Source organism: Diorhabda sublineata, chromosome X (assembly GCF_026230105.1).
Source record: "Diorhabda sublineata isolate icDioSubl1.1 chromosome X, icDioSubl1.1, whole genome shotgun sequence".
In the NCBI taxonomy this organism is placed as follows: Eukaryota; Metazoa; Arthropoda; class Insecta; order Coleoptera; family Chrysomelidae; genus Diorhabda; species Diorhabda sublineata.
Genome location: NC_079485.1, coordinates 33,741,837 through 33,757,153, shown reverse-complemented (window position 1 = coordinate 33,757,153; position 15,317 = coordinate 33,741,837). Strand labels below are relative to the sequence as shown.

At 31.1% G+C, this 15,317-nt stretch overlaps 1 protein-coding gene across 2 annotated transcripts in view; it reads left to right on the top strand.

Moving 5' to 3' along the window:
* Positions 1 to 13,056, top strand: part of LOC130450917 (substance-K receptor) — an 88,840-nt gene extending 75,784 nt beyond the window's left edge. The window contains exons 3-5 of one of the 2 annotated variants that reach the window (XM_056789637.1): positions 2,942 to 3,812; positions 12,643 to 12,808; positions 12,925 to 13,056. In XM_056789637.1, coding sequence (XP_056645615.1) covers positions 2,942 to 3,361 — 420 coding nt within the window. In that variant the 3' untranslated portion in view covers positions 3,362 to 3,812; positions 12,643 to 12,808; positions 12,925 to 13,056. Of the gene's footprint in view, positions 1 to 2,941; positions 3,813 to 12,642 lie in introns of both variants that reach the window. The other variant, XM_056789636.1, reaches the window with a different exon arrangement.
* Positions 13,057 to 15,317: the final 2,261 nt, after the last annotated feature.

The window sequence follows — 15,317 nt, the reverse complement described above, 5'->3', positions numbered from 1 at the left end:
GTCTTAGTCTCGCGAGTTATCTTAGTCTGCCCGATATACTTCTCGTCACAATAACTACAACTAATTTCATATACACCAATTTTTTTTCCAAATTTGGTATTTTATCCTTAGGATTACTTAAAAATTGCTTTAATATATTGTTGGATTAATTAACGTTTTTTTATAATAACAGGCGATTTCGTTACATTGTTTCTTTTGAATTAATTTCTGGGAAGGTCTATTCATGTATTTATTTTGTTTCGTTATTTTCTAGAATTTTTGAGAACCAGATATATGAATCAGTTTGCTTAGTGCAATTAGTTAGTTTCTAATAAAAAGTCACAGTTAACGTAACGATAATGAGAAGTAACCGAAGAATTTGAATAAATTATATAAGTTAGTTAAGTGTTAGTGAGAAGTTAATTATTGTATAAATTAGTTGTGTAATATGAAGTTTCGACTAATTTTGATAAAGACTTAAAGTTAGTTGGAACGTCAATTTTTATCTATCTTTTAAAAATTATTAAAAAAACTAATTTTGAAACAGATGAGACCTAAAATCAAGAAAATTTAGAAATATAATATATATATATATATATATATATATATATATATATATATATTTCTCTTTTTTTCTCTTTTGCTAAGAGATATGTATTCAATGGAGGTTGTATTCGTCATAAGTCAGTGAGAACAGTTCTGAGTAACGGATGTGCTTCATGAAAATCGAATACATGATATGAAACACGCTGCGCCAGTATGATTTTAGCTAGGTTAGAAAGTTTTCATGGAATTTTGATGACTTTTTTTAAATTTTCTTAGCGCACAAAAATATTTCGAATGGTATTAATAGACAGAAATATTAAAAACTCATTGAATAATTGGAAATCAATAATTGAGCGAATTCTGGGAATATGTAATGGCAGAAATTGCAAAAGGGACTATAATAGTAGCATAAGACTTTAATGGAAGAGTTGGCGTAAAAGATCATGGGTACAAAACGCAAATTGGTAAACATGGGGAAGCCACTAGAAACAGCAACGGAAAAGATTTTTGTGCACTACAAAATTTGATTATAACTTATGGTTCTATTTAGCATAAGATATCCATAAATTTACCAAAAAACTGCCCAGCAGAAACAAACGGTCAATTATACTATACTGTATACTAGTGAAAAGAGAAAATAAAGGAATAATAAAGAACGTCGCAGTTATGCGTGGATATGAAATAGGCAGTGACCACTAACTACTTGTAGCAGAAATAATCAATCAGAGAGGTACTAACTGCTATAGACAAAGTGAAACTAAAACCCCAGTTATAATAATAAAATCCTACAAATTGAAGCACCAAGTAATAACAGAAAGATATGAAAAAATGGTAAGCAAAACTTACTTAGAAAATATGGAACCATGCAAAAAAAGTACTAGTAAAAGAAAAAGAAATAATTGAGCACTAGAGAGAATAGTGTGAAGGACTACTTAACACAAAAAATAAAAGACACGACGAAACGGAACAGCAAAGAGAGAAGGAAGATCGAAAAAAAGAGAAGATAGAAGAAGTAGAAAGTGAAGAACTTCTATCTAAAGGGGAAGATAAAATTATAGTCTAGATGATAAAGAAAAAGGAAGAAAAATCGAATTTATCACTACTAGCAAAGACTAAAATAATTATAGAGGAATATTTCGCTAAAGCTTTTTGAACAAATAATCGAAAAGTTGCTGCAAGTTAAAATAGAACCAACGCAATGTAGATTTCGGAAAAGCAGAAGCGTACAGGATCATGTGTTCACTGTAAAAGAAATCATAAAAAATAAAATTGGCAGTAAAGTGACGAGATTATGAGCAGAAACATGAAATCAGAGACGTCCACAATGTCTGAGCCTACTACTATTAATAGCGATAGCATACATGGGCTAATCAATTAACCTCAGAAAAGAAAACTAAACCACTTCATACTGGATACTGATAACTGAAACGCATCAATATATCAGAATGTGCACTAGTAGATGAAATATTGATCGTAGCATAAAATCAGCTCTACAAGAAAATTTCAACAACTGGAAGCAAATATTGACAGAAAACGGAAATAAACAAAAAGAGAATAAAAGGTAAAGGTACAGGAAGGTAGGATTTAGAATTAAACAATAGAGTAGAGAAGACGCACTGTATACTATAGATTAAGCAAGGGGCTCATAAAAAAAAGAGAAATCTCCAAAGAAACAAAACTGGATGTTTTCAAAGCAATCAACAGAAGAATTCTCACTTATGGCTGTGAATCCTGGGTACAGAAAGAGACAAGAGTAAAATTGGAGCAGCAGGATGAAATTCCTTAGAAGAGTGAGAGGAGTAAGTAGAAATGATGCACTCAGAAAATCTCATATAAGAGAATATTTAAAAGTTGAGCACATACAAGAATACATAGAAAAGACACAGCTATGATGTTGGGGCAACCTACAAAGGAAAAAAGATCACAAGCAATATGGGACAACACGTTAGGTGAAATCTTAAGAAAAAATGGTAGATCATGGGTCAAACTGAAAAATTTGGCCCAAAATAGAAAGGACTTTTCATAAAGAATTAGGTAAATAGTAAAATTAATCCCCCTAATAGGCTAAAAGCGAACAGAAGAATTTCTAGTGGAAAAAAAATTCTACTAGCAATATTACAGGGTTATTAGTTTTTGTAAGTGTACATTATTAAATCTTACTTTTGGGAATTGTAGGAAGTGTCCTTAACTTTCAGTTCCTTCTGTAACTTTTACACTCAACTAATACTCCTTCCATTTTATATGTAGTATAGTCCATATATTAACAAGAAAATGGCAATGTAAACAAATCAAGTTCTATTCGATTATCTACAAACGCATAACCAGTGTTACTTTATTGTAAGAGTGATGTATATCACGTCATTCACTGTAAATATTATATAATGGTTTCTGTACCATGTTTTATTCATTGTTACAGGGAAGAAAGCAAATGAGTATTCCGAACGCCCAAGATACTATCGAGGAAACACCACCTCCAACTTCAACTTTACGCAGTCGTAGACGCCTCGCTAATTGTTTACTTTGTTTATCTCTATTCTTTATTTTGTGTTGGTTTCCATATGTGATCACTCAATTTTGCGATGAATTTATGCAAAATGCTACACCGGAATATATTCAACAGATGACCCTTTTCTTTGGTCACATGCATTCTGCTATAGGCCCTATTCTATACTGGAGTATGAATCACAAATGGCCTAAGGGACCTTGTAGTAGAATACGTCGTCTAACAATCTATAGAAGCGCTTCTTCAACAAATGAAGCAGCACTTGGGCCTTTTAATCCTCGTTTGGTCCGTCCTCCTCCCTACAGACGCAGATCTTCTCATTATCTCTATTAACTCTGTGATCTTCATAGCCTAACTGAGCAACTTACTCAGGAAGTGCAATATCTGTTTTACTATATCCCAAGCCCAACAACTACCTTTTATAAAAGAAAATCTAAAATCTTCAAATGGAAAAAATCAGAATTTGTAAATATGTGATAGAACAAGGCTGAATAGGACATTTATAATGTTGACATTTTTTTCTTCTCTTCGTCTTTCTGAATTTTCTCAAATTCTTTAGAACTATCTACGAATTGGATATCACTAGTTATAACCGTTAAACGTTTTTAAATATTACAGTGAAGAAAAACTATCAATGGAAGTGTTATATATGTTTGATGTTGCCTCAAACTAACTTTTCTCGAGTTTGAGCCTATTCAGAATAAATCTTGTCATATAAATTGAATTATTTCATTACATGGAATGAATTTATCAGTTAAGAAGATTGAGAAGACCATTTTTAATGGTAAGTTTTTACTAACAAAATTTTATTTCTATGCTTATACCTTAGGTTTTTCTACAAAGCAAAACACCGAAGTGGAATAACTTCTATATATTAAGGTCTATAACGTAAATATTTTTTTCTGAGAAATAAAGATATGATACTATTTGAAACAAATTACAGAAAAGAAATGAACATAAAAACTGAATTCTTTGTTTTGGCATTGTCCTACATTCTACTCAGCCGACAGGGCAGGACTCGCGATCACAAAGCCGACAGAGTTCACAGATCAATAGAGACTCGACGTCGTCATTGTGTATCCCCGCACTGTGACTTGCAGAAATCTAACATTTAGATGGAATTCATAATAATTAGTAATTGATTACTGCAATGATCAATTAGTAGACAGTGCAATATAACGTGATGCATTTCGTCTTCTTCCTCTTCAGATTTCTTAGAACTCTTGAACTTTTGTCTTTTGATTTCTTTTTAATAAGAAGACGCTGTAAGAATAATGGTTTCTCTTTTTATGCATACGTTTAATGGTGATCTTTACTTTTGGTATTTCCATAATAACGGGAGAAACCATAAGGAACTAGTGCTGCTGAGTATTTTTATCGTCGAAAGACCCATACAGTCGATTGTTGTTTAATTTCGTTCATATGCATAGATTCATGATTCGTCACTTGTTATCTTATAAGTCTTTCAAAGCTCTGCAATTGAATTTTTTCAGCATTTCTTTCCACCATTCAATACCTTTAACAACATATTGCTCCTATTCCATAATTCATATCTCCTTAGTCTGATTGAGTGCTGCAGCTATCCTTTTTTTAATTTCATCAGAGTAACTCACTCACTTTTTCAAATTGCTTTTGCTTGAAAAATTGAGTTGTTTGTGAAGATGAAACAATTGCAAATCATCATGTTTCCAATAGATATCCAAACCATAATTGAATGTCCGATGGCTGAAAAAATACAAACATCCATCTTACCAGTTATGTACACTTTTCTCTCAATTATTTTAAATAGAATTGTATCTAACACGAGTTTAGAATTACAATGTAGTTTTATTTAAAGAAGAGAGAAAGCACACAAGGAACGTACTAATACACATCCCATTGTTAGTTTCAACTGTTGAAAAAGACTATCAGACTACTTTCGGTAATTTCATTTAAAAAAAGTTAAAGTTAAATCTAGCATAAAAAAATATTTAGAAGGAGAGTTAAGCTTACCGTTATCATTAGAATATAATAACTAACATTTAAATTGATTCGAAAGATTAATCAAACCTCGTATGTGATTGTGATTTTCAAAAAACTGGCTTGTGTTTCAAAGCATTGTTAGCACAAAGTGAATGTTATCAATAAAAATAGGAAAATCAAACTACATCAAACGTACATCAAACATTTTAGTTCAGTGTTTTATCAAGCTAATAATGGAGTTTAAAATTGAAAAACATGAAAATATTTTTCAGAATCGAACTCGTGAAGTAAGATATTTGAATATATGATGGAAGGAAAAATTTAAAATTTCAACAGATAAGTTGTACAAGAGGAGTATCGGAAGACTTTTTGGGAAAAACATGAAATACTTGCCTGTTAGATCACAAAAAAATTAAACATCGTAAAAACGTATTTAACCATGCAAAGAAAAGTGTATTACACAGAATAATGATAATCCATTTAACGTTACACCTATAATGCCAAACAAAAAATTGAAAGTAAAAGGATACATAGGAGAAACGAGAAATAGTTAAATCCATAGGTTTTCGTAAATAAAAACAAAAAACAACAGAAAACTTCTAATGAAGACGTGACATCAGTCTAATTTACGGGCCAAAACTTCAGAAATGAAAAAGGTCGATATTATGCATTATTGAAACTTATATGATTATTTATTATATTATGGCTTCTGGTATAACAATTTTAAGGGCTATATCAAAAAGTTAATTAGCTATTGCTAAATTGTTTCCAAGTAAAATATCACAACTAAAGATTGATATGGCGAAATGAACTATGGAAATCACAAAAAAAATATTACTAGAAAGAATAATTTCGAAATTGCCTCAAAAATTGGCACTGATCATTGACAGTCCTTCTCATCAATTTTCAAGAGGAGGGGCATTAAATTAAACAAGCAAAAAACAATATATTAATATAACATTGTTAAGCTACATAAGTCAACTTTTATAACATTCGATGTTGAAGAAATTTCAACACAACTTCCTTCTAAATTTTGCGATTACAGTCTTAACATACTTACATTCAATCAAGTATGAGCATCGCTTAATACATATCCAATGAAATTTTTTTCTTTTAATATTAGAGATGAATTTAGTGCAGCTAAACGGAAAAACGATTTGATTAGTCAATAAAATGGGAAAAAAATTTTTGGGACAAAAACTTACATAGATAGGCAACAATAGACAATTTTATTATTAATTAAATAGGTAAAAAGGAAATCGATGATACTACTTTTTCATAATTTTATAATAAAGAAGTCTCATAACCAGATAAACGACAAATGAAAATTGTAAATTACTTAGTTAAATATCATCGTTTATATTTAATAGTACTAACAAAACTTGTTTACTCAAGTCTGTACTTCTTTTTTCCAAATAGTTTTTCTGACACAGACCTGGGCATCATGCAGACCGCAGTTCCCCCATTGGCCATAACTCGTTCCACTAACTTGATGCTTGTATTGAGCTTTAAATCAAAAGAATAAAACTAAAATAATTCCAAAACTATTGGAAATGTGATTTTTGCTACAAATACTGTAATTAACGCAATAACAAAACAAAAGAACATTACAAAAGCAAAACCACATTTCAATCCTCATCATGAGACATAATGAAAATTAGATTTTATACTCTATGTGACTCGTTCCGGACATATCTAAATAATTTCTTCGACGATAACTTTTTGAGGGGATGAAAATAAAATAGATATATGAGATTGAAAAATACGAAAATTATTTAAACTGCAATTGTACCAATTAATTAATATCAGAATGTCATAAATACTGTCAATCTCCAGCTTAGTTCCATACAGCTGAATACCAATTGTGTAAAGTCTGTTGATCTTGCCACGACTTCTAAGCAGTTGGGCAGAAAAGTTCGTAAGCTAGCATGGAAAAAATTCTTTCAACTCAATAGAATTTGATTTTATTGTTCAATATAGTTACATTCGAAGGGGATTCAACGTTTACACAATAAAACAATTTTTCCCCTTTTAAGATAGTCGATGAACATTGTACTGAGCACAGCCTCCTTTTGCGTCTTCCCACACTGCTTTAAAGTTGGTTTATCAGTTGCAGTCCACTCAGCTTACTGACGATTGGACTCCGGTGTGAAATGATAGAGCCATGTTTCATTCATTATCGCATATCGAAGCAAAAACTTGATTTTATTACTAATAAACAGATTCAAACACTCAACTATCTCAATCAGCTTTACTTCACGATTACCTGAACTGACTCTTTTGATGTAGATAGATCTATCCAACTATCAGATTCTGAATTTAGATACTTAGCTATTCAAAAAGCAAAAACTGCATTGAAAGAAAATAATTATAATCTCGAAAATATATTCTGCTTTTCTTTAAAGAAGAAAACAATTTCTTTCCTGAATAACCCTCGATAAATATTGAATTACATCTCCTCTGAGGGGTGTGATGTTTACGATCTTTTTATCGATATCAACATCCAGATGTGTAACATACCTTGGCGGGACCCCAGTATAAAGAGATTTCTTTCAAAAGAAACAAAATAGCATAAAATTAGAAAAAATATTTATTCATCATAATTATATATCTGTCATTTTTTCCAAAATTTTTACAAACAATTCGAATTAAATATACACTCTCCTTCCTTGTTTGGCAAACTGATTTATTAAATTATTTATAACTGATAATGACTCTAGTTTTTCTAAAGTTTCTGCTTATATAGACAATAGTGACAGGTCTAATAGACGCTCCTGTCCCATTGCAGTTCTTAGGTAATTTTTTATAAGTTTTAATTTTGAAAAACGTCTTTCAACAGTTGGGGTTATAACTGGAAGGATCAAGATTAAAAAGCATGCTGTTATTACCTCAGGGAAAATTAGATGCAAGACTACTGAATTTTATCAGCAATGAGTTCCTTAATGGAATTAATTTTTTGAATTTCAGATTTTAAGCATATTTTTAGAGCCTTCAATTGATCATAAAGATTAACTGAGATGTCTTTACTGTATTTAGCTAGGAGATGCAAAAGACAGGAGTTTCTCCGGTTGTAATAATTCGAGCATAGTACTCAAAGGCTCTGAAATCTTTAGTTTGAAAAATTAATATATCTAATAATACATTGCTAAAAAACAGTTGTCACCCTACACTATTTTCCTAATCTTTGGTCTCATTTAGCAAACTATCAAAGGAATGTTGATTTCTTAATTCGTACAGTCTCTTCAAAAGATTACTTAATAAACTACTAGAATTCTGTTAAGTCATTATATTCATGCTGTAGAGCTTTAGAAACAGGACTAACGATTTCAAATAGTGAAGAAAAAAATGTGACAAGCACTAAAAAATCATAACCCTCTAAGATGTTTAATAAATTTCTACATTCTTCACGTTCATATTTTTTTTCGAAATTAAATTCACTTGGTACAAAGTTTTCATAATTAATAATAATTTTTCTTTAACGCTAATGAAACGTCGTTCCTTGAAGTCCACCCATCACCAACATGGTTTTAATGGTAATGAAATATTTTTCAGATGAATCGTTACTCAACATTGGCTAGGGTTGTATACTATTACCAAAAAAAAGTATATATTTTTCCTAAAAAAGTCGACACTTCACGATCATGTTCCGCAGCATCGTTAAAAACTAAATTTAATGCACAATGAACATAATCGGCATTCAGAGCGAGCTCTTTTATAGGATTTGTAATCCTCCAAATACAAACGACATAATATTTGCTCGTAACCATGTCCTCTACAATTGATCAAATCAATTCCATATTGTGTAATCGTATTTAAAATTTCAGTTTAAAGTCATTCAGCTGTGCAATAGAATACTACTGTAAACCCCAAAAAGGACTCACAGTTTTTTAATCTCTAAGCACATTATTATCATTTTCTGTGATCGAGATGTATCGAAAAACTACAGAAAGTTAGTCAATTTTTGACAAGTCTTGAGTTGAATCTAGAATTATAGTCACAAATAATAAAGATCTTAGCTGCAGTACCAAGCAAATTAATAATTTCATTTTGAATCCTAGAGCTTGAATAATTTCGCCTTTTGGTTTTAGAATTTCTTTTGAAGCTGCATCACAATCATGGCGATTTGAATACATCTCTCCAGAATGTATTTTTTTTTCAATTTGCAATAAAGTATCGATGGTATTACCTTGTAATCAATTATTATAATATGGGGATGCATTAATATGCTGCTCCTCTATGTGAAGAAACTATATTACAATCTTCAAATATCTCAGAATCGTCGATTTGGGTTCTGAATTCTGAAGTTAAGAATCTGGAAATATAATTGTTAAAAATAAAAAAGAATGTTTTGATAAATTTCAAAAATATATTTTAAATAAATTACTATACGTTAGGTTGCGATTAGACGTACGCAGGATCTACGCGGGTTGTGCGCGTGTTGATACAAAATCGCCTGTGCGTAGCCCATACGCTACACCCGCGTGCGATCCGAACGTGGCACGTGGCCATACAAAACGAACAAAACCCGAGCTCTCATAGCTTACACTGATTGTTTGTATTGTATTACAATGTAATGCACAATTAAATAAAATGCGTCAATAAACACTGCTCTCCTTCAATGGCTTAACATCATATCATCGTATCGTATGTATATCGATTATTGTGGGATTCCTCCGTTGAATTAAATGGCTTAAACAGGTAAATCTCGCTGACCGTGATAACCCACGTAGATTATTACCAACTTTTGTAAGCATGCGCGGGAAAAAAGGAATTGCTTTTTTTGACTTTGGTCATTTGTGAAAAAAAAAATTTGGGTTTCTATTAATTTTTGCTTACGCACGATAGGGGCCATCGTGTTGCGGGAACTTTAACTGCAAGATCCAAATAGCAACGGTATCTAATACTGTCTTCAGTATATACCACTACGTAATAACGTCGAAACTAGTCAGTGGTTATAATGCTTTCCTTGCAATAGCCTTGTTTCCACTAAGAATAAATCGGATGGCTTGAGAGTTTCTCACGATTAACCAAGATAATTAGTAAATAAAAAAATAACTTTTCTATAAAAATAATGAAGGATTGATAATATTTTTGTTATAAAGTGAACAGGTTATTTCAAGTTTTCAGCAATTATTATTAAATTTATTCAGTTCGTTTTTAGTTTAATCTAGATATTTGTGGTGGTTTCGTTACTTCTGAATTTGTCTGTCATTAATTCTTGAACATATTTATCAGATGTTAGTTCACATAAAGTTTTAGGTATTTCAGGTACTTTCTCTTCAACTATTTGAAAATCTGTTTCAAACAGCAATTCGTTTGTTTTATTTGTTACGTACCTGTATTAAAAGTTTATTTTTTCAACATATATGGTCGTTCCTTATAGCTACAAGTCATAACATTATATAGGTTATGTGCGGCATATTATGGTAGATTTTGCAAAATTTATTTCTTTTACTATACATTTATACATAAATACATCAAGCTGTGTTTAATACTCACATCAAAATTATATTCACAGAAAGAAATTGTTGAATAAGTTGTTGAAGTAAGGGCATATTGCCTCCTTGCCATTTTTAACCACTTTCTTCGTATTTGTTTATTGTTTGGAACATATATGAATAATTTGTTTGGCGATTTTATCGCTGTACTTTTATATTTGGACACTAAACAGTTTTTATAATACGAGGAATTCATAATTTATTAAAAAACACAATTGACTGTCATAAACAAATACGGCTGTTTCGCGAGGTGTGGCGTCATTCAAAACGCCATGACAGACTGACGCCTTTTTCGCGATCAATTTCAAGTTCATCTCTAAAAACTCAAAATACCTATGTAGAAGACCTATTTTATCTAAAATGATATATTTTTAGCGTGAAATAGATGCTAAGCTATAGTTTCAAACTAATTTCCAAATTTTGTCAACTAAGCTATTGCGATAGGTATGTTGATATCCATAAACGCTCTTCAGATGAGATGTAATTCAATATTCATTGAGGCATTAGCCAATAAAGTAGTTGTTTTCTCCTTTGAAGAACGGCAGAGTATATTTTCGAAATATCAAATTCCGAAATAATTTGGAATAGTATGTGAGCTGGTCATTGTTCCAATGGTAGTAATGAATAATTTATGTCCATTCATCTTGCATCTTATCGTGTCCAATCCATAACTATACCTACTTACTTTCCTAATTTATCTTTTATTCTTATCATTTATCACTAACTTTTCTCCACAAGTGGAACAAAATGTTCCCCAATTTATCACTAACTTTTCTCCACAAGTGGAACAAAATGTTCCCCAAAGCCCATGATGATAAACTTCGCAATCTTCTGAAAACATAGATTTTTATTGGCTATATGTATTTTCTTGATATAATGTTACCTTCATGATGTATAACCATATGCGTATTAAATATTATGATAAATTCAAGTTCCAAGTATTTAATAATTATGTGCAACAATGAAGTTTAATACCATACTTTCCAAAAATAACGAAACAATTAAAAATATACAAATGAAACTACATATTGCGAAGAATATTCGAAATAACATTCTACGTCTACGTGGACACAAGCACAAGCCTCTTATTGAAACGTAGAAACAAGTGTTACTCTTCATCTCATCTATACCACTCCTGGTTCCTGTTGTGAAGACTATCCTTTTTTATTAATGTTTTCCTTTACTTAGCTTCGTTGTTTATTAATCCGCATTCTAGCGGCATAATTTTGATTTGAATTTTGAGGGACTTGAATATCTCAAATACTTTTCAAACTTAGAACACGCAATTAATATAGATGTATTTTTTTCCTTATATTCTATTCAGATTAAAAAAAGCTTAGTAAAGTCACTATAATTAAATACATCCATTTGACACTTGATATTACGCATTTTCCATTTGAAAATATTGAATTAATTTTCTTTAATCTACGAAAAAAATATTTCGCAATAAACAATAATATCATACAACGTAGCATGAATGTATTATGACCATTGTTATTCCAATTAGTAATACAGAATCGTTAATAAATTTTCAAACAATGTTAAAGGCAAATTTCATTTATTCAACTAATGCATTGAAAGAAAAAATTGTTCAAAAAATCATTTTTATATGGTGTCGTTCTATGTATATAGATAAATTATTCTCGACAATAAAAATGTGTACAAATTAAAAAATATTCACTAAACAAAAATTAGCTTTATTTTTATTTAAAGAAAAAGAAAGCAGAAAGTTTCGAATGGTGGTGAATTTTGGAAAATTCTGGAATCATTATATGTGCTCAAATTATGTATAAGGTATAAACCTAATTACACTGGACTAAAACATATCTCTCATTCTTTTGGACAACTTTTACACTTTGTTTAACTAGTATTTTTAAAAAAGTTTTCAAGTACATTTTCAACTTTATGATTAAGTTGAAAATCTTCACTTATAGGAATTGCATCCTACACATGTACTTTTTCATCTATTATTGGTATATGTACAGGGCTAATCCCTTAACTTCTGACCCACTAATTTATCTGAAATATGACTTCATTATTCGAATAAAATCGATGACCATGAAAGTGTTCTTTAAATTTTGCAAACAATCAGTAATGGTTGGGGACCAAATCTAGAGAAGCTCGTCTAATTCGAATTGTGTCTTCTTTTTTCAGATAATCTACCAAAATTGCACCTTCAACTTCCCAAATAGCTTAACAGCTGCATTTTTTTCGGCAATAATCCCGATGTTTCCACTCTTCACTCGAGATTTTGGTATATCTACATAGTGAAAGATCCATGACTTATCCATTGTTAAGACACTACAACAGGTTTAAACTTGTGAGTTTCTTGCGTTATGATATAAAATTGTTTTGATTTATGAACTGTTCGGGGGCGGAAAAAGGAAGCAGCTCTATTTCAAATTAATATTAACAAATTTATTCATCTTGTTTCAGGAGTTATGGAACATATTTTCTCATGGAGATAACTTTGTTTTATTTATTTTTGTATTACCGATGGTAAATAAGCTAAATATTGCTATGTAAAATCAACACTATATACTGACAATAAATGTTATGAAATGTGAAGTTATTTTCTTTGATTGCTCCATGACGTCTAAAATATGTGCTGTAATAATTTTCTTTTTTCACTAGTTTAATAAACTCAATAGTATAATAAGTTGCTTTTCACAGTAAAATTTTTTTTCACCAGTGTAACTTTTGATTTGACCCTGTATAGGAATCAAACAAACCAAATGCTTTCTGTGTAGGAGGGCAGCTGCTATCACAAGTGTGTTGGAACGGTAAGAGACTTGTCTTTACCCTGTTAGTAAAAAGTGGACCGTTGGACCGAGCGGGAGGGAAATCGTTAGGCGGTCACTGCGATCCTAACGAAAATGCTGTGGGTCTTAAGGCCTTACAAATGCCTGGATGAGGTGCTGTCATGGTTTTCTGTTTTGACGGAGCCTACCTTACCCTTGGTAGTTGGGCCGTTTTCTCTTGAATTGAAGTGCGTCTAGACTGAAGGGGGGATTCGGGATTCGAAACAATGGATCTAACGATCGTACTTATATTGCAATGATAAAAATTATAAATAAATTATAAATGAGCCGAATAAAAAATTATATATATATATATATATATATATATATATATATATATATATATATATATATATATATATATATATATATATCGGTGCCGAATCGAATTTTTGAAGTCGTCCTTTAGGAACAAAATCCGTACCCCTCTGTTTAATTTATAACAACACAAATTAAGTTTATAACTTAGCAATTTTGACCAAAGTTGCTTTTTACCTAGGAAAAAAAAATTGTGTCAGTACAGATAGGTTAGCAAACCTTCTTTTAAAAATCCCTCTTCGCTTCTAATATCGACGATTATTAGTCTTTTCCCTTTACCTGAAGGTACCTTAATACCCGTTGACAGGCCTTCAATGAAAGCTTGGCGAGCACTGTTTATATTTTTGTCTTGTCACATTTTTGGTACTGTATTACCTCCATTAATCCACGTCTCATCAAGATAAAAGATTTTCTTCTGCTCTGTTCTCTACTGCTTAATACTTCTAAGTATTTTCGTCGTCAGCAAACAATTTCATCGCTTTCCATTAAAAGTGCTTTACGGTTATGCTTTTCCCAGGCAAAATCCATATTTCTCAAAGTGGTCCATAAATGTTTTTTGTTATTAACGGAATACTGTCATCCTGGCCAAGCTCCATTAAAATCTTATCTAGGGTACGTATTTTTTTTTAAACAAAAATAGTGAACTTTTCTTCGAATTACACTTTTGGTGTCTTCATTAAGGACTTTTAGTGGTCTGCCTGGACTTTTCTTGGGAGGTTTCTCTTGGCTTGCTATCTTTCTCCCCCGCAATAATTTAAAAACGGTGGACTTTTCAACTCCAGTCATTCGGGAACATCGGTCGACAGTAAATTTCGAGTAATCGTATTTTATTCAATCGTGTACATTTAAAATAATAAGTTTTTCATTCACCGTTAGTGGAGAATTATTGGAACATCTTTTCGTTGGTGTAAATGTCACCATTTTATTACTAATCTTATAATACTGTGAACACTATTTACGGCTTAACAGCAAATACTGATGCGTTAAACTAAACAAATATACTTATAAAGTTCTAAAAATTTTGGGTAAGGCACCATTGCCAATACGGCGCATGTTTAAGCCGAATCTGAAATAGTGTTGGAATTAGGCAGAGGCACTAATAGAAGGTTAAACGGTACCAGTTAATCGCAAAACGTAACTGTTTAACTACCTAAGTAATCCCTACACAATATTTCGATATTTACACTCCAGGCCAGAAAACATACTTTTCCTAATTCTCTTACGCAATTAATTGAAATTTTAATATTACAAACAATACTATTTCAAGACGTACACCTATGACCGACACCGAAATTTAGCCGAACTGGACGGAATTCCCCATTTTGTTATTCTATACCTTTATGAAATAGACTATAGTAATCAGAATTCTATAAAATCCAAGCCTTATTATTTCCATACAAAATCTACTTAATTTTTTTAATTCTCTATCTGAATTATTCAATCAATAGATTTACGAAAATTATATAAATATACGGGTGCTACTGCCCGTCAACATCCACGTCTTCCACTAAATAAATTACAGTAAAAGTTCCTTATTCGCGCTTTCACTATTCACGGAGTAAAAAAAAGGTAACCCAATTCCTATATTCGCGGCTAAAAATTTCTTTATTCGCGGATCTAATAAGTACATACATAATAATAAAAGGATTCCAAAAGGTATTCAACCCAATATCCTTTGTAAATGCCGTCAAATGGACTAATAAAAAAGTA